The sequence below is a fragment of the Coptis chinensis genome, chromosome 3 (assembly GCF_015680905.1).
Source record: "Coptis chinensis isolate HL-2020 chromosome 3, ASM1568090v1, whole genome shotgun sequence".
NCBI classification, from domain to species: Eukaryota; Viridiplantae; Streptophyta; class Magnoliopsida; order Ranunculales; family Ranunculaceae; genus Coptis; species Coptis chinensis.
In genome coordinates, this window is record NC_141458.1 from 61,763,843 (window position 1) to 61,783,856 (window position 20,014).

General features: G+C 37.3%; 1 protein-coding gene across 2 annotated transcripts; it reads right to left on the reverse strand.

Annotated features, from left to right (window-relative positions):
• Positions 1-631: 631 nt before the first annotated feature.
• On the reverse strand, positions 632-19,592 carry NUDX19 (nudix hydrolase homolog 19). 2 transcript variants are annotated; one of them, XM_086602311.1, is made up of 6 exons: positions 19,011-19,592; positions 18,722-18,862; positions 18,528-18,632; positions 16,311-16,410; positions 13,791-13,883; positions 632-1,429 (listed from the first exon to the last, which is right to left on the reverse strand). In XM_086602311.1, exons 1-6 carry the CDS (start codon positions 19,536-19,538, stop codon positions 1,143-1,145), a joined length of 1,254 nt encoding a protein of 417 aa, XP_086458437.1. In that variant the 5' UTR covers positions 19,539-19,592; the 3' UTR covers positions 632-1,142. The 2 variants fall into 2 exon arrangements, with proteins under 2 accessions (XP_086458437.1, XP_086458438.1); XM_086602312.1 differs by lacking the exon at positions 13,791-13,883 and having other exon boundaries at positions 19,011-19,577.
• Between the last annotated feature and the right edge of the window lie 422 nt (positions 19,593-20,014).

The following is a 20,014-nucleotide window of genomic DNA, read 5'->3' on the forward strand; positions in this document are numbered from 1 at the left end:
CTTGGCCAGTTGGCCTATTGCAAAAACTTGTGGATGTCCAGATTTATCTACTTCGATAGCAATTTTCATTAGCTGCTTGTAAGGTAAGGCTGACAAGATAACTAGCTTGCTTCCCCTTCTATTAAAGGGTTAACGAGTATTACCCCCACTAGATGGAATATTAGAATTGTAAAAGGTCGCTGGAGAGACTCTTCACCGAGGACACTTAACGAAAAGATATTCTAAAGTGTAGGCTTCCTATTTTCCTTTTTACAAGATGAACAACCAGGATCAAGGGTATGTAGAGTTGGTGCTAGGGGAAGTATGCATACAAACACATCCATTTGCATAGTTAGAATGTTTGGTGGTAGTTTTGGCACACTTTCATTTTGTTCACGTTTTCTTTACGTCCATTAAGAGTGTTCAACTAATCATATCTTAGGGTGTTAATGTTTTTATCAGAAGAGACTACTTTATAATGACAAGGGAGATCGAGATCCCACGCGGAAGAATTCACACAAGTCGGAACTGATCATCAGCTACTGCTACTCATTCGAATTGGATAAAACATAGACAACCTAAATGACACTAAAATTGAAACGTAGTTAATACATTAGAAAAGAAAGATGCAGATAAATAAGGACAACGAGGATTAAAGAACTGTTCTCATACACTCTTATTTACCACTATCTAGATTTACACTGTTTTATTTGTCCATCCAAGCATCAAACAGGTATACACAGCAATTATTTGTAACTGCAGCTTGGTAACAGGCTTGGTCTAACTTTCAGATATCTCAACTGCTCGACAACATTGACGATCCAACACCAGTTTGATGCCCATGTCCGACTCCATAAGTGCATATGTTATTCTCGGGAAATACATCTGATCAGCTTCTAAACACAGTATGACTCCGGAGGTAGGATCATCTTGCCTGGGACAATGACATTTTTACCCAGTCCATCTTTAGATTAAACAGCCAGGTTAGCCTTGACGTTTACAATTACACAACACAAGACGACTTGTGTTGAACTAAAAGGGCACCAAATGAATACATCGTTGATCCACTATAACAGTTCAAAACTTCAAATAGATAACAGTGTCATAGAAACATGAAGAACGAATCTACTTTACAACCCAAAAGTATGAAAATTTGGGATATGCTACAAACTTGACATGGAGCTAGGTTCTCTCGCTGGAACTCCAGTGCCATGGTCAGACTCCTGATTGACCCATGAAGATATCAGGTAATGGGCAATGGCAAAGGGCCCGGGTACAAACATGGGAGCTAGCTCCCCACTTTCCACATTAAAGTCTGAAGAAAAATTCTGCCCTTTCTCGACTCCCTTGCACATCTGATCTACCTTGGCAGAAGCTGTCTTTTGTGCCTTATCATACTCGCCAAATGTTAATGCTTTCCTTACATCTTCCCTACTATGCCATTGAGCATCTGCAGAAGAATAAAACCACATTGGTATCACTAGGCAGGTCTGAAAATAAAAATTATAATGGACATGTTATCCTGCAAGAAGACCCTACAATGTGCAAGAAACCCCTGCAATGTACAATTTATGTATATGAACACATCAGTAACAGCTTAAGCAAAATTTGCTTCTGAGCAGATATCCCTAACAAAAACTAATAAGACTCCTAACTATATCAAGGTACACTGGGAGATATTGGTGATGTACAGTCAAAATTCCTGTAAAATCTTGAAAGTCAGACTTCAGATGAGCAGATTTCATCTTACTTTATTTGGTAGAAATCAACAAAGCAACCAAATTTTGAAACAAGCTCATACCATTGCAAACAATTTTGGCACATTTCGGCATATGCCTCCGTCATCCATGCTGGTGTGCCTTTGCCTTTGCTATATATGTAACATTTACCATCAACTTGATTGATGTGAACAGATTCTCACACCATCAACCGGTTTTTAAGTAATAACATAATTATAATGAATAGTATGATGTAAATTGAAGGCATAAGCAAACCTCGATTAACTCACCAATCACATCAACCCCTTGGGACATTAGCAAGTTACTAAAGCATAGCCCCAATAAACAACCTCAAGGAGATTCTAAATAAGCAAGACGTACACCAGCCTCTTCTTCACAGACACCTTCCGCCCCCACGTATCATTATCAGTTTTCTCAACTCAACCGCTCCTACGACACCATTTTTGCTAGAACCCAGCTTGACAGTTTCTACCCCACCCCTAACATTTTGTCTTGAAACGTAATACATCAAAAAGAATTCTACCCGTTTCTGTAAAATTGTCCAGACTCATCAAATGGACATATAGCTTTTCTGCTTTAAATTTATTTACCCTAGAATCATATAATATATCTATTCTCCTCTATAAATGAGCTACCCCGAGCTAGCCTGTATTGCGTCTGTTCCCCATCTTTTTTCTCTCTTTTAGAACATGTCTGTTCCTATTGATAAAAACAAATTAAAGACTGCCATGTGGTGGACCATCACTGTAGATTTACTTTCTTCTCACAAACAACAATTAATTTCTGAAAATGTTCTAACTTCAAGTGGGCTAATAGCCACATGTATATCACTGCCCACATAATATATTAACAATACACCTCGCTCTATGTCCCAACTTCCCAACCAAGACTCGCTACATATTGTGATTTCATCAAATCTAATAATGATCATCCATTAAACCCTATCATCCAAAACATTGCTTACTTAGATAAGATTGAATAACATAACGGTATCTTGAAGTGATCCCGCAAGCTTGAGCCACCTGAGCTTCTTCCTTGCCAGATGCTCAGCGTTCTCAACATAGAATTGTCTCTTAATTTCTTTCTTAAATTCGTCCCAAAACCAATTATGACATCTCAAGACTTCTCTTTTTTTTTTTACCACCCTTGGTGGTGGTTTCTTCAATCTTAGTGATGTTGGTATTGTTTTCAGATAACATGATTCTCCCTTGGTGTGACAAATGCTCCTTGGAACATTTGCTCTGATACCACGTTGTCCCAGGCCGAGATTTTACTCCTGCTAGATATCGTGATGGCACTAGATGACACCCAAATTTCACCTGAGTCCGCCCCACCAATGCCCTAGAGAGAATAAACCACTAAGGACTTGGAATGAAATGAGTAACCAAAAAAGTAAAAAACACAAGAGATCACAAAGACTACTATATCCACACACCTGTGTTGCATGGGTACGGGTACGAGTGTAATATCAAGACACGGGGACACGGCTAATATTTTATTATTATTAATTTTTTTATTAAAAATAATTATTTCCATCCTCAAAAAATAATTATTTCAATCCTTATTTAAAAAGCATGGTCTTAACAAGTATACTCTAAAAGCATAATTGGTCCATTTTAAAACCATGGGTTAGTTATAAACCTTTAAAGTAGGCCCAATAAGGAAGGTCCGGTTTGTAATTGTTGCATAGTTTAAAAGTTAAAACAATGTTCTAAGTTTTTTGGCCCAATTTGCTGTCCAAATAAAAAGAAATATAAAGGCCCAATTAAACATTTAAATTACAAGCCCAAATACCAATTAAAAAAGCCCGAAAACAAAACAATCCCTAGTCTTCTCCGAGTCTTCTTCTCCAACAATTCTGTCTCTCTCTCTCTAGTTCGATCTGCTCTCTCTCTCTCTAGTTCGATCTGATCTCTCTTCTCCACTTCTGTTCTCTCTCTTCTCTACTTCTGTTCTCTCTCAAGTTCGACCACGAATCGGTGTCGGTGTCGGTACGACACGAAACGCGACATGATGAAAATATAGGCATACCCATGCAACACAGCCACACACTTATAATACTTCACTAAACTTGATTGATTACAAATATGAATTCACCCCTATTTATAGGTGCAAGGAGGTGGAGTTTATGGCCTAAATTGTAACACGTCTTACATTTAATCTAATGGCAACAAGATCATATGAACACATTGTTTCGACCAAATATGATCAAAACATCAAGTGTTGATAAAAGAGACGAAGAACGTAGAAAAGTAATTAGAAAAAAGATGGTGATCGGGGGAATGATGAGACTGTACCTTGCGATTGCCTACGTACCCAAATTATCAATGGGATCAAGTCTCAAGAACGTAGTTCTGAATGAAAAATAGTTTGGTATCTATATAGGTAGAGTAGAGAGTCCTTGTAGCTCAAGTATTCTTGTAGCTTTAGTCATTGTGATATAATATAACTCTCAACTGATAATTATCTCTTTTGATAAGAAACGAATCTGGACATAAATTAACATACATTAGTGGCAAGCCATGTGGCTAAGGTTCAGCCTTAGACACATGAGTTAATGAGCCTGTACATCGATTCATGGTATTGCGAATTGGGCTTTAGCCCTGTCCCGAATAAAGTGGAGATTCCTACCAACGTACGTTCGCCCCCTCTTTGGCATGCGAACAAAGTTCATATGGCAAAGAAGAAAGAAAAATTAGCGGAATGTATAACGAAGTGTCGTGCGAAAAGAAATAATTGGAAAATTGACTGTCGAAAAAAATTCGTGAATTATCGGGAACGAAATAATGTTAAACTAACGTATACGGGACGCAATGTAGTTAAATAAAAGATGGCCGAAAATGCACAGAAAAAAATAAAACATGCACAGAAATAAAATTGCAAAAAAAATTCGATTGGCGAAAACTATACCGAACGCGTCACGTAATAATACGAAATTTGAATTCGACGATGCGTGCCAACGGAATAACGATACTTGGATTATACCGTTGAAAATGAAACGTAGGGGCAGTTTAGTAATAATAGTAATAAAAGGATGTTAAATACATATTGGACTCAAAGTGTTCGGATGAGATAAGAATATGGAGGAGATAAGAATTGAGAATAGAGATGAAGTTGGATTAGCAAAGAATCCCATCGAAAAAAACAAATTTCGACCCTATATAAGTCTTTGGCGTTTATCAAAACGAATGCGGGTTAAGAAAAGTTTTGAAGTCGCAGAAAACTCGTCTTCTTCTGTATTACTGCCGCTTTTGAACGTTGTGTGCCGTCTTCCATCGAACAGGCACTTGTTCAGCTCATCTTAGATTTTCGGTAAGTAAAACTTTACTCCTTGTATTGATCCCATCAAACCGTACTTTTGTCCAGGTTGAAAACTCCACACCTTGATAGCACCAGGTATAACCATCCTATTATCCTTATCATAAGGAGGATTCAACCTATCTAGGTGGGGAAAACACTAAGCGGTGGTGCTGATTTTCGTGGGTCGTTTCCATCAGCCGCGAGCATGTGAAAAAGAAATCTCGTCGTCTTTGCCCATAGAGAAAACGACCTTACCTTGGCATGTAAGGGTTGAACATAGGTAGCGACAAAAAAATATATTAACTTTGGTTTTTGTTTTTTGGCTGTAGTGATCCTGAAGACCAGCTGGAGAAGACGGTGAGGAAGAGATACTGACGATGGCGCTCATGTTCAAATTTGATGTTAACAAATACGATACGGTCGCGGCGCCCGGTTAATGAAAAAGCACCGTACCTACTCTTTTTAATATGGCCAAAGTGTATCCGGAACTGAAATAACAAAACATGATACGGTGCCGCACCGGAAAAGAAGGGGCACCATACCTGTTGCCTTGGTGACCAGTTCACCCTTGTGGAGCTAGTGCATCCGGTTTTGAGCTATTTGACCATTTTTTTTTTTTTTTTTTTTTTTGCGGTAGAAACGACCGTACTATACGAACGAAATATAATCGAGAAGAAGAAGATTCGCCTGTCGAAGAAGACGAAGAAAATGGAGAAAAGTGCGGAGAATATAAATAAGGTGAAGATACCACGAGAAAAGTTTCCCTCCGCATGATCTCAATGCCTTGTAAAAAATAAATAAGGTGAAGATAATTTTCAATCTGCTCAGAAACTTAACGTAATGCGATTTTTTTTTTTTTTTTTGCCGCACGGAGAAACGGCGGTCGTACGAGCAAAATATATTTAGAAAGAGTCGACGGAGAAAAGTTTTGCGTAACAAGGTGTCAATTAATGTCGTAGAAGAATGAAAGAAGCTGAAAGAAGTTTCGTTGAGAAAGATCGGCTCAATGTCTTAGAAAAAATAATGGCGCTGTCGGAAAGTTTAACTAGGAAAGATTCACCCGGAAGATTCGCTCAGAAAAATCAGCATGAAGCTGTTGAAATTGTTTGCTCGGAAATTTTTTCATAGAAAGATCGGAACAATGCCTTAGAAAAAATAATTAAGTTGGCATATAGTTTCGCTTGAAACGGAAAGAGTTGTACGAGCTGTATAAGCAAAAGCTGATAAGGAACCATTGGCTTTTCCCAAACCAAAGATTATGTGATTGTGTGAATGTAATATCATAGAACTAAAAATTCTTGTGATGAAAATAAAAATAAAGTATGGGTTTGCTATTGAATATTGTTGTTGTGACAGATAACGTACCTGCGGAAAACTGACAGTGTTGTTGATTTATATAATTGAAATGAAATAGAATGAGACGCCCCCAATGCTAACTTTAAGCTTGCAAAATTAGATTGAGCGAAAAAATGCTCCGACGCAGAACTGACGAAACGAAACGGGGTAACTTCATCAGATGTTGACATAGCGCGAGTAACCGACTAAGCGAGCGTAAAATCGTTCAATTTAGACTAACGAAATTAAATGTGATACGTTCGTCAGATTTTGTCGTAGCGATAATACGACTAAGCGAAAAACGAACGACGTTCATCCTAGATCGGCCGAAATTAAACGTGGTAATTTCAAATTCGATTTTTTCGGAGCGATAATAACGACTAAGCGAGCGTAAAAGCGTTCAACATAGACTGACGAAATTAAACGTGGTAATTTCGCCAAATTTTGTTGTAGTGATAGTAACGACTAAACGAGCGTAAAAGCGTTCAACTTAGTCTGACAAAATTAAACGTGGTAATTTTGCCAGACTTTGTTGTAGCGATAGTAACGACTAAGCGAGCGTAAAAGCGTTCAACTTAGATTGACGTAATTAAACGTGGTAATTTCGCCATATTTTTTCGGAGCGATATTAACGACTAAGCGAGCGTAAAAGCGTTCAACTTAGATTGACGAAATTAAACGTAGTAATTTACGCCATATTTTGTCAGAGTGATATTAACGACTAAGCGAGCATAAAAGCGTTCGACTTAGACTGACGAAATTAAACGTGGTAATTTCGCCAGATTTTGTTATAGCGATAGTAACGACTAAGCGAGCGTAAAAGTGTTCAACTTAGAAATTAAACGTGGTAATTTCGTCAGATTTTGTCGGAGCGATAGTAACGACTAAGCAAGCGAAAAAGCGTTCAAACTTAGACTGACGAAGCTAAACGCGGTAACTTCGTCAAATTTTGTCGTAAAGATAGTAACGAACTAAGCGAGCGTAAAAACGTTCAAACTTAGACTGACGAAGCTAAACGCGGTAACTTCGTCAGATTTTGTCCGTAGTGATAATAATGTTGCGATGGAAACAAAAATTATGCCATTATAACTGAAGTGAAAGAAAGACTTTATTGATCACCAAATCTTGAAAAGTGCAAAAATGATAACAGAAAAAAAACTATTGAACTGGAAACAGACTAACAAATTTTTGTCTGGTTTTTCGTCCAACTTGTTAATTTTGTCCACTCACTTAGTAAAATAACTTGTTGCGACGAGCAAGAAACGAACACTGTCAGGGGCTGTCGAAAATAAACTAACAATGTCAAAACCCCATTTCGCAAATGACCAAGGTTTATGGATTGGATAATGCTTCGTCGCGGGAAGTTGACCCATATCATATATCATGTGTTTGATAAGGCACACACTTCTCGGACAAATGCTTAACATCATTTGGCATGTATGGCCACCAATACCATTGGTTCATTGTTATGTGAGCGAGACTTCGCCCCCGGGAATTCCTGAGCATCGTCAGCTGCATGATCGTCGTCGGTAGATACCGAAACATTATTAGTGCTAAGCTCGTTGGAATCATCTGACAGGATAAGTGGTTAATCCAGTGTTGTCGTTACAGTGACGACTTGATTTTTCACGGATAAGTATGCAATAGAATCAGGATGCCTTACATCATAATGCGGATACTGTACAATACTGATAGATGTAAAATTTCATGCAATTCGTTGAACGAAGTCCAAATAAACGCCCATTCTATCATTGCGAGTCGCATATTATCATTCAAAGTGGCTAGCGACTAATTTAAAATAATTAATCGTAACTTAATCGCCCCCAATTGAAGAGTTGTGCGTATACCGCAAATGACAGTTTCGTATTCGACCATATTATTTGACGCGTCAAATCCCCAATGTAGAGACCTCTCAATTATGTCTTCATTCAGCTTCAAGATGACACAAACAAGACCCGGAGGCGGACTTATTATCGCGAACTATCGGTGTAAATCTAGCAAGTAGGCGATATATCCGATAAATATTTCAAGTCATCGCCCCCGGGAGGTAATGACAATTAGAGATCGACGTTTTCCTCATCGAGTAATGCTTTCGACATAGGAATATCATCAATAAGAAAGTCAGTCATTAGCGAAACCAAAGTTTGTCTTTGTTTAATTGTATGAGTGTCAGAGACAATGTTGTAAACGCTAAGATAACTTTTCCATTCTGCGACTCGATCCGTAGACGTTGCGAAAAAACTTACGCAGCGGATATTCGACAAGTATAAACTTCGACTATTCCTTCTTTGAAATAAGCTTAAGACGTCTGACAGCATGAAACAAAGCCAGTGTAATATTTTCAATACAAGAATGCCTCGAGACATATGACGGACATTATCCGCAACAGATGACGAAAAATCGTCAGAGGCAATAACTTCGTGTTGAATAATTTGGCGCATCGGTTGAACGGTAGTCGGGTCGTATACAATCAGATGTTGAAAAGGAATAGGAGGGAGTAGTTTGATACCGCCAGGTTGACCTGGAACCGCACATTCGCGATGATCGTCAGTAAGTGCATCGAGAACTTAGGCTCGTCAAGTATTCGTCATAACTTTTGTAGAACGTGATCGTCGGTTTTGCATAAGTCCCACAGACGGCGCCAATTATGTTTCGACCATATATGATCAAAACATCAAGTGTTGATAAAAGAGACGAAGAACGTAGAAAAGTAATTAGAAAAATGATGGTGATCGGGGGAATGATGAGACTGTACCTTCCGGTTGCCTACGTACCCAAATTATCAATGGGATCAAGTCTCAAGAACGTAGTTCTGAATGAAAAATAATTTGGTATTTATATAAATAGAGTAGAGAGTCCTTGTAGCTCAAGTATTCTTGTAGCTTGAGTCATTGTGATAGAATATAACTCTCAATTGATAATTATCTCTTTTGATAAGAAACGAATCTGGACATAAATTAACGTACATTAGTGGCAAGCCATGTGGCTAAGGTTCAACCTTAGACTCACGAAGTTAATGGGCACATTAATCGATTCATGGTATTGCGAATTGGGCTTTAGCCCTGTCGATTAAACGAATAAAGTGGAGATTCCTACCAATGGACGTTCGCCACGTACGTGGGGGTCGAAACACACATTCTACAAACACCCTACATATTTCCTACATTCTAGATATCTCCAAAAAAAATCACTACAAAAGTATCCCAATTACATTCTAGATACTTTCCTTTCTAAATATCTAGGGAAATCTTCTAGACATAGGGCCATATTGCGCCACTTAATGGAACTCTCTAAATTTCGACCAATTGGGGATTAAGACAAAGGGATTTGTGATTCAAATAACTTGGAGTTTCGGACTTGGGCTTTACCCAACCGTAAACCAAGGACTTGGAATGAGCAACTAAGAAAGAATAAAAACCACGAAAAGTACTGTAAACACACACACTTTTGTAATACTTTACTCAAACTTCATTGATTATAAATGAGCACCCACCCATATTTATATAGTTTTAAGGAGGTGCAATGAATGACCAAGATTGTAACACGTCCTATGTCTAATGGTTACATAGAAATATCTTCACTTTCTAGAAACATTCTAGATATTTCCTACATTCAAGGAATCAACTAGAAACATCTATACAAAATATTCTAAGTACATTTTAGATACTTTTCTATATAAATCTAGAGGATCATCTATATACAGGGCTTAAGACCTAAGGATTTGTAATCCGAAAAGTTAAATAGCTTTGACTTAGGGAGTTTTGGACTTGGCTTTACGAAATTGTGCCCATGCCCCCCCCCCCCCCCCCTTATTGACATCCATGTCGAGAGGTGAGAAATAGTCCCTTGTTCAACGTCCCCGAGAACTGAGAAGTAGTCACTCGCTCGACGTGCTCATCGAGAGCTTTGTTCACCCATCGAGAGCTCTCAGTTGACTTACAACAATGCCTTCTAAGATAGATTCGCAGTCGAGGAGATCGATAAGTTCAAGTGGTGAACAAAGCAAAGGTGTGAGCAACTCTATGACTACTTCACAACTCTTGACATCATCTGGGAAGAGTGTCACGGTTTGGTAAATTCAAATCCCTAAGATAAGGCTATACAGATCAAAGATCCTTCAGTTATAGGGCCCAATGGGCAAATATAATATATAGAATATTCATCTAGATATTTAGATTGAAATGTATGTAGGATGTACTTGGAATATTTTGTATAGATATTTCTAATTGATTATTAGAATGTATGATATATCTAGAACTAGAATGTTGTTAAAAAGTATTAGATGTAGGAAATGTGTTCCAATAAAATCTTTACAAATAAGAGTTTAATAGCGGCCCAAGTTGTTAAAGATGTCAGAACGAAGCTTATATCCTTACACTTGCAGATGGAGGGAGGACCCGAGAGAGAAAGGTTCATGAACTTGTGGAATATGGATGTAAAAGAGAAGAGGACCAGATGCATCAAATGCAAGTGGGAAAGAGCACCGATGGGAACTCATAACCTGAATTCAGATGGCACCTTGCAGAACAATGAAGGGGGATGGGCTGCTGCACTAAGAAACGATCAAGGTGAAGTTATAAGTGCCGCGCATGGAAAATCAGAGTACAATAACATTGCAATGATAGAGCTTCAAGGTGTATAACAAAGAATCAGGTTAGCAATGGAGAATGGAATAAGAAGACTGAAAGCACAAACAGACTCGCAAAACGTGGTAGCCTTCTTTAACAACAATGACTACCCGTGGGAAGCAACACATCTGATGGTAAACATAAGAAGAATGATAGCTGAACTGGAACACTTTTCTATTACACATGTATTTAGAGAATGTAATAAGCTAGCAGATGCACTAGCTTCTAATATTCCAGCTGTTAGATATATTGTTTTAATTCCTAGTTCATTTGCAGAGGATGTAAAGAAAATAGTATATGAGGATGCAATAGGGAAAGAGTATGGGAGAGAATGTAATTGGAACTAAGCTAATACTTTCATTATTAATAAAATAGGGTAAGGGACCTCTCAAAAACCCTACTTTCTGATAAAAAATAAAATGTGTTCCAATCTAGATTATTCATTCCACCTCATTAAGCCTATAAATAGGAGTAGTTCTCATTTGTAATAAATGAAGTTTGAATGAAATACTACAAGTGTGTGCTTTTACAATACTCTTAGACTTTGCTAGTGTTCTTTATTCTCTCTTGGTAGCTCATTCTAAGTCTCTAGTGTCACGGTTGGGTAGCGCCTAAGTCCAAAACTATAAGTTAATGCTATTTGGACCACAAATCCTTTATTCTTAAGGCCTAATGGGCCCAAATCGAGAGAGTTCCTCAAAATGGTCTAAGTAGGGCCCATCATCTAGACAATTCCCTAGATATTTAGAAAATAGATGATCTAAACTTTACTTAGGATATTTTATATAGATGTTTCTACGAAATTACTAAAACATGTGAAATATCTAGATTGTTTCTAGAAATGTTGATAATTCTATGCAACCATTAGATGTTGGACCAGTGTTACAATCTAGCCATTCATTCCACCTCCTTAAAGCTACAAACATGAGTGGGTTCTCATTTGTAATCATTCAAGTTTGAACAAAAAAATTGAAGTGTGGTTCCATACAGTCGTAGTGTTCTCTTTATTGCTCATTATAAGTCCTTCGAGAGTTTGGGTTATTCTCTCTAGGGCACTGGGACAACCGACTTAGGTGAAATTAGGATGTCATCTACGTGCCATCACGGTATCTAGCACGGGTAAAGTCTAGGCAGGTGACAACACGCACACGTGCAAGATAAATGCAGTAATACAGCAAGTCCACATCTTTAAGATGTTACATATGTGTCTTTGTTATTCAATCTTATTCTTACTTTGTCTTACTGCAAAACTTCCCCCTCTCACTATCATTTTCACATTGAGAACTATTACGCCCATTTACACAACCCCACCGCCATCCTCGAGAAAAGAAAAAAAAGTAAAGTTGGAGTTGCCAACATTCAATAAATGGGGGTATTTGGGGTAATTCACGAGTCGCTATCCACTTCTCTTTAGGTGTCTCCAACTTATGTTCCAAACGAGGTTATGAAATTTAATATTTTTTGTTCGATACCAAGACACAAATATGTGTATTAAGGTGCTAATATTCTCACCCCTTCATTTGACTTCACATATTCACTCCTAACAACTTTAGTTACCCATTATGCCCTCTCTTCCTCCCCATCACAGAAAAACGCCACCATTTCCATCCCTTTTTATAGAAAGTTATGACTCAAGTTTCCAAATCAGTTGAATTTTACGACTACGTGAATTTGACATATGTACTCTTGCCTTTAAGTGATGTTACTGGGAATTTATTATCAAGTCGATTACAATGATTGAACCTTTAAATTTACATTGTGCCTTCCAATTGCATCAATGTTGCTCCTCAATGGTTCCTTCAAAGAGGACAGGTTCTTAAGGACTGATCCCATAGCGGACCTGAGATCATGAAGTCCCAACTTGCAAATGTCAATCCCATCAATAATAAACTTTCCCACCTTAAGGTTTCATTACTCTAAATAAAAGTTAGAAGCTACTAATCATGAGATACTTTAGGCTGAATTCCAAGTATACCTGCAGATTACCTTCAAGTTGTTGATATCAAAAGTCTTATGTGGTAGTGGAGGAAAATGGTTTTGGGGAAGCTTTTACAGGGGGTAAGAATATTAGCACCCTTTATTTATCTAGTAAAGCTCATGTTTTCTAAAAGCTGAAAACATACTTTATAATATGCCAGCGTGTGATACGGCATATTTGCCTCTGCACAATACGGGTACCGATACTGGTAGGATACAGAAATATTTCAAGTCAAGAAATTTAAAATAGAATCCTGAAAAATCTCCTTTCGTCGACTCTTTCGTTTTCTCTCCAACTTTCTTTTGTTTTGTTCGTTTTTCTTTCAACTAAGCAAGAATCTCTCAATCAGTTTTGACTTTTGACTTTGCAGCTTCCAGTTGGAGACAACCTGGTTTAAGCATATCTGATAGTGTGCTCCCAACTTCATTTATCTTAAATGGCCTTTAATCAGCCAGCTGGACTCTCTGATCAGGTGCTCCTCTGCCTTGTTTAACTTAAAAGGGAGTTAATAAATAAATATAATCATTTATATTTATTAAGCCATACACAAACTCCTATCCTTTTTGAAATGCCATATCGTACCCCTATCCCCGTATCGGTACCCGTGCCCGAATCCGTGCATCATATGTGCCAATGGCTTACCTAACCAATTTCTTTTAAATAACTAATTAGGTCAGGCCATTTTTTTCTTTAGCCATGAGAAATTTGTAGAAAAAGAAAATCTTAACATGACTAAACAGTATTAATGCTTCATTAGCATGTAGCTGAGAATAAAGCCAAATGCCCAATTAGAACATAGTAATAACTGGATGCTTGGTCAAGAAAATATACCTTCTAATTCGACCTTGTCCACATGTATTTCAAGCGATTTTGCGTATGCAAAGAAGCCCACCATTAATTGGCATGGCATGCTGCTTGGTCCAACTGAATAAATTAAATTTTGACAGGGAGAAATGTCAATAAGTAGTATAAACAGCCACAAAAAGGTTGGACTATTTAAATATTATGTAGTATTAGAACAAATACTTTATGATATCATAATTACAATAATAGGTCCAAAGAGCTACAGAACTTCCCAATTGCAAAAGTATCCAGGCTGCATGGGAACGCCTCACAAACTAAGAAGAAAACATATCGTGTCTAATCATTGAGTGCTTGAGGATTAATTTGGTGACTTTCGGAGTTACCGATTAAAAACACAGGAAAAAAAGAAAAGAAAACATTTACAGAACGATATTGACAGTGGGAACCCCTGGGTCGTCTTATGAATGTAGCATACAAGGTTCAAATAAGTAATACTATAATTTGGAGCATCCAACTTAAAACCAATTGGCAGTGAGTGGAGCTTCCCCAAGAACTTATATACCAATAAGCAAGTCTTTAAATCTCAGCACACCAACTCACATGGGCTTTGTTACTTGAACCTACCACGTGGACCAAGTGACTAACATACCTCGGTGACGTTGAGTAGATGGGACCTTTGTCCAATCTAAACTGTGAGCACTAGAGCATCCACCCCAAAAGGCGTTTTTGCACCGGAAGCGTACACTTCAGCGTTGAGGCATTCTTGAAGTGTACGCTTCAGTAGTAAGGTATAAGCCTACGTTCAAAAAATATTCAGACCATATCTATATTTTAATTAAAGTAGACATCATCTTTAAGTAGCATTGACGTAGCTCACTAACCCATCTTTTAACATATTGTAGGGGCAACTGTCAACTTTCCTAAATTATAAACCATGTATTCTTTCTTGTCGTGCAACCTAGAGTGTAACTATTAACTCTTGACAATATGAAACTACGAATAAATCTCAACTTATTGAATAACTTGTTGTGTACAATGATGTACCACACAGTTTTCTTCACTTCATTGATGCTTTTCAGATTACTTTTAATTTTTACTGACTTAGACATTTATATTTGTATAATAGGAATTTTACTGAAATAAAAAACAATATCACGCCTCGCGGCGCTTTCACGTTCAAAACATGACTTGGAATAACATAGTCACTAACATGCCAGAAAGAGAAATAGAAGATCAAATATTGGAAACTGACGTCAGTAACTACGTCCAAGAAGATAGAGTGATATAGACCCTGGAATCAAGCAGTAAGTACAGCTCTAAATCTGCACTTGGAGGAAGAATACAAGGAGACAATAACAGAGAATGAAAGATAATCATGAAGCTATGTTCCACAAATGATATAGAAGTTCAGATACTTAAAACCTATGTTTATGCAACTGTGAGCCACTTATGGACAGAAAGAAACTTCAGAAGGTTTAGAAACACAAGTGAACCTTTTATTTTCATCCGTGAAAAGTTATATTTTTCATTCGCAATTAAAGTGTACAAACAAGATAGCTAGCACTTAGCAAGGAGCTAAGAATGGCACACTACATTCTGACATCGAGGGAAGAGTCCTCATGGACAAGATTGGACTACAAGTCAACTACATGACGAGAACCTATCCTTTGTTCATGGATCAAACCAGTAGGAGATGGTGTCAAGATGAACCCTGATGGAGCCATGACATATACTAGAACTGGAGTTGGAGCAATCAGAAACTCAGAGGGAGAAGTATTACTTGCCCATACAGAAGAAGGGGGCATGAGATCAGTTTTATATCAAGAGCTTCAGGGGATACTTTATGGTAAACAAGGGTGTGTTCGACTAGGCCAAAAAAGATAGTGATGTCAGCTGAATCTCAGATAGCTATTAACATCCTGAAGGGGGGAAAATAGACACCTTGTTACTATTTGAATACAGCCTTATAAATCACAAAACATATACAGGAAGCCTGTAAAATCTCTTTCATTCATGTGTACAGAGAAACTAATAGATAGCTGACCCAGCATACGAATTGTTGAGAAATGTACCAACTGTCCAACTCTATACCTCCATTAGACGAGAAACTTTGATGTGCGTCATGGAGGATAAAGAAGTAAATATTTACAAGAGAAATTAATGCAGGTCAGGGTTATCCATGACCCTAAAATACGTTATCTAAAATATTTCAGAATATGAGAATAATAATTCATTGATGATACCAACCTACTTAATTATCCACAATAGTAATCCATTGATGAACAAACCTACTTGGTTATCCAGATGAGATGACAATAATAATGGTACTATGGTAACAATTTTAAAATTTGGTACCATAAATAGAGCGTTAATATATTGCCAGCAACGACTACATCAGTGATCAGTCTCAAATTAGCACAACTTGCAAAACTACATATTTAACTGGAATATGATTCTCTATACTAATCGCCATACTTTGCCCTGTAAATGCAGTGAAACAGATCAATAAACACATTTACCACTCGAGACAAGAAGCAAAAAGTTTACCAGGCCATGGCTGAGAACTGTGATAGACGACATCACCTACTTCAATACCAGTCTCTTCCCATGTTTCTCTCCTCACTGCTTCTTCCAAGCTTTCTCCCGGCTAAGAATGAGATGAAAATTTTAAATAAAAATCTGGACCTCTTCAATAGTAGGAACAATATAAAAAATGAAACTACTACGAAGATATACTATTCAATCTAAGTATACTAGATGGTTGGATTTGCACTCTTAGGACGTGAACAAAAAAAAGGAAAAAGAAAAAGTAAGACATGAAAGGCCCAACTCTTATTTACATCCTAATATCAATTTCGTGTTTGAACTTATTCTTCCTAATAGCCAAACGTGTAATATAGCCGATATGGACAACCTCTTTACTGGACCTGTAGGCTGTAGCTAATGCTATCTATCAAAGTAACCTCCCAAACTAACCCTTCTACCTCTCCTGAAAGATACTTTGTATACCAGAGAAAAATGGTCAGTTCTCTGTCAAATAAGCCTATAGCTGATTTCTCAACCAAATTCTGCATTCTAATGTTACCACCAATTCAAAAAATATTTGGAATGCTTTCTGGAAAATCCAATCTCCCCGTTGAATCAAACCCTTTTCTTGGAAAGTGTTAAATTGTATACTTCCTACTAACCAGCTTTTGTTTGGTAGGGGTCTGCCTAACTCTAGCTCAAAATTCAAAAAAAGAAAAGAAAAAGAAGCTTTGTTTGATAGGAATATTACTAATGATAATTTATGTTCTAGATGTCAGTAAAATATTGAAACTATAGAACATGCTTTGTCTACTTGTGATTATCTTAAAAGATCTGGCTTGCTAGTCCTCTCTCTTTGCACATTGATAATTGGAGTCATAGTATGGGATTTTGCTATTTTCAGCTTATTAATGTTAACTCATTAAGTAAGGATAGAGTTAATAACTATTTAGGACCACGAACTTTCATTTTTTTTCCTAAATGGTACCCGAACTTTTTTTCTCGTCTATTAGTACCACGAACTTCCAATTTCTTACAATTTGGTACTCAATTTCCAATTTCTTTTTCTGATGACCAAAATGTCCTTATGTCTTTAATTTCCAAATTGCCACTCCATCACTTAAGTAGTTAAGTTACTATGGTCATCTAACCCGCCCCAATAGAATGAATCCGATGGTGATTATATATCTTCTTCATCCACCACCCCACCTTCTTTTAGATAAAAATGAAAAGTTAGTTAGTGGTGGCGGGGGTGGAGGTGGTGGCAGGGATAGATGAAGAAGATACACTTACAAAAATATATAGGGGCATTTTGGTCATCAGAAAATATAAATTGGACATTGAGTACCAAATCGTAAGAAATTGGAAGTTCGTGGTACTGATAGGCGAGAAAAAAAGTTCGGGTACCATTTAGGAAAAAAAAAATGAAAGTTTGTAGTATTAAATAGTCATAAACTCAGTAAGGATATCCTGAAGGAGAATTTAACTAACTTTGCAAATATTGTTTACTTTATATGGTAGACCAGAAACAACCTAGTACTTGATCCTAGTTACGAACACAAACAACCCATTCATATCTTGAACAGTTCCTCAAACCCCTTTATCCCACAACAACAGCCCATACATATCAACCGTTTCATCCCCGCATCCCTTGTCCCTAAATTGTATACTTTGGCTACTGATGGAGGTTCCAACAACTTAACCTTCTTACAAAAATGGGAGGTATTTATATCAGTTTTCATCCTTGGAATAACAAGATTGTCCAAGCAGAAACCAAGCAAGTTGCAGTCTGTAGTGCAGAAGAGGCAGAAGCCCAATCCTTAATGAGGGCTTCAACAATTGTTGTAAACGGTAATTTATTATGTGGTGGCTGTCTCGGACTGTAAATATATAGTAGTTATGCTTAAGGATATGCTGACGTTTCATGTGATTTGGGTTCTCTGTTTGAAAAGATTAATACTCTTAACTAGTTGTTTGTGTGTTTTAAGATAGTGTCATGTCCTAGAAACTTGATCACACGCACATATGTTGGCTGAGTTCAGTGTGTTTAATTTAAATGACGTGTCTAACAATTTGGTACCTATGTCGGTCCAAATTGTTTTTGCTAGAGTTTGAGTCCAAGTTGTATGACTTATTTGCTATCATTTAATGAAGTATCTTTCTTGTTAACATATCCATACTATAGTTTTAAGGCTCTGTCTGGTAGAAGCTAAAAAATGATGACAAACGGAATCGTACCTCAATAAAACCAGCAAGACAACTCCACATACGGGGTACAAATCTTGACTGTCGGCTCAAAAGTGCACGGTCATTTTCTCTGTCGATGACCAGCATAATGACAACCTGTTAAAGGGCATTACCAATACGGACATGATTAATAGGACATCACGAGATTCTTCAAGGACAACAAACAACAATATATAATGGCATACCGGATCAACACGGGGATATATTCTCTTCTTGCATTCTTCATTTGAGCATTGCTTCCGTCTCCCAGCATCGATGGGGACTGTCTTTTCCCCACAATGGCCACAAAAGCGAGATACATTATGCCATTCTAGAAGTGCCCTGGCCTGATCTAATGCCAAAATAAAGAAACCAATAGCAAAATACACAATTATCAATTCCAGGATTTGTAATAGTTTCTCTCTATATGTTTTCCTATACTAACTAGTTAAGTGTCATGATTGACAATGAAATCAAACAACAATCACTACTTACATGACCCGCGATGGCTAAATCCCCCATAGCGCGAGAATCAGTCCAATCAGTAGCAACCATTAAAGTCCTCAATTCAACAAAACACAGACCCCTTTCGCGCAATTCACGATTACCATCTTCACCCACAATATCAATACCCCAATAAACAACATCTTCACTTTCATCTGATCCTAAATAAACAAAACAATTCTCGCTCAAATTTTCATACTTGTCCAACAAAATAGCCTTACAATCAGCCAAACTAATCCAACCCAAATGCCAAAACGTGGCCGCAGAAGTGGCCAATGGTCTACCTTTCTTGAAAGGCAAGACCTTAAAACTAGGTGAAGGAGGTTGTTGGGTGTTGTTTAAAAGCTGGTTTTTCAGTGATTCAAGAGCTGATATTGGAGAGAAGAGATCATTACTCGGTTTTGAGGATTTGAACTTCAAAGGGTTTCCAGCAAAGGCGTGGAGTTCTGAGTTGATAATGGACATGGCTGAAAATTTAACTTGTGTTTTGGAAGAAAATGAGAGTGATGACAAGAGCATGTTTTTGTTTGGAGTTTATATTCTGTGGTTGCAGAGGTAGAGCTAGTAGTTGGATACTTGGATGTTTAAGTGGTGGACTCGACAGTTTAGTATTTGGGAGTTGGGACCCGTGTGTAGTTGTTGTCTTTTAATGTTGTTTGGTTTTGGTGAGTGACACAATTGTGATCCTGAGTTACTGACCACCACACTAACTATTTGGCCGGCAATTTTTTAAAGTTCAATCTCGATTTGCTATATTTTTTTAGTTTATTATTATTATTATTTTATGATTAAATTGAAATAAATATTGCATTAAACATTAAAAAACATAGATAATATTTCATATAATATATTGTTAAAATAGATTATTAGGAACCCGTACGTTAATTATTCTTTGAGGTTAGTTCAATGCAGTTACACTATATTTTCGATTTCCCGTTAATTATTCTTTTGAAATTTCATACATTTGTATCTAGTTTTTTATTTCTCATTAATTA

Bases quoted from the DNA above. Each gene is read 5' to 3' on its own strand.
- NUDX19 (XM_086602311.1), bottom strand. From the start codon at position 19,538: ATGCTCTTGTCATCACTCTCATTTTCTTCCAAAACACAAGTTAAATTT. The intron at 18,633-18,721 runs GTATGCCATTAT...GCCCTTTAACAG, and splicing joins TATATCCCCGTGTTGATCCG to GTTGTCATTATGCTGGTCAT. The intron at 13,884-16,310 runs GTAAACTTTTTG...TAATTTATTCAG, and splicing joins CAGTTCTCAGCCATGGCCTG to TTGGACCAAGCAGCATGCCA.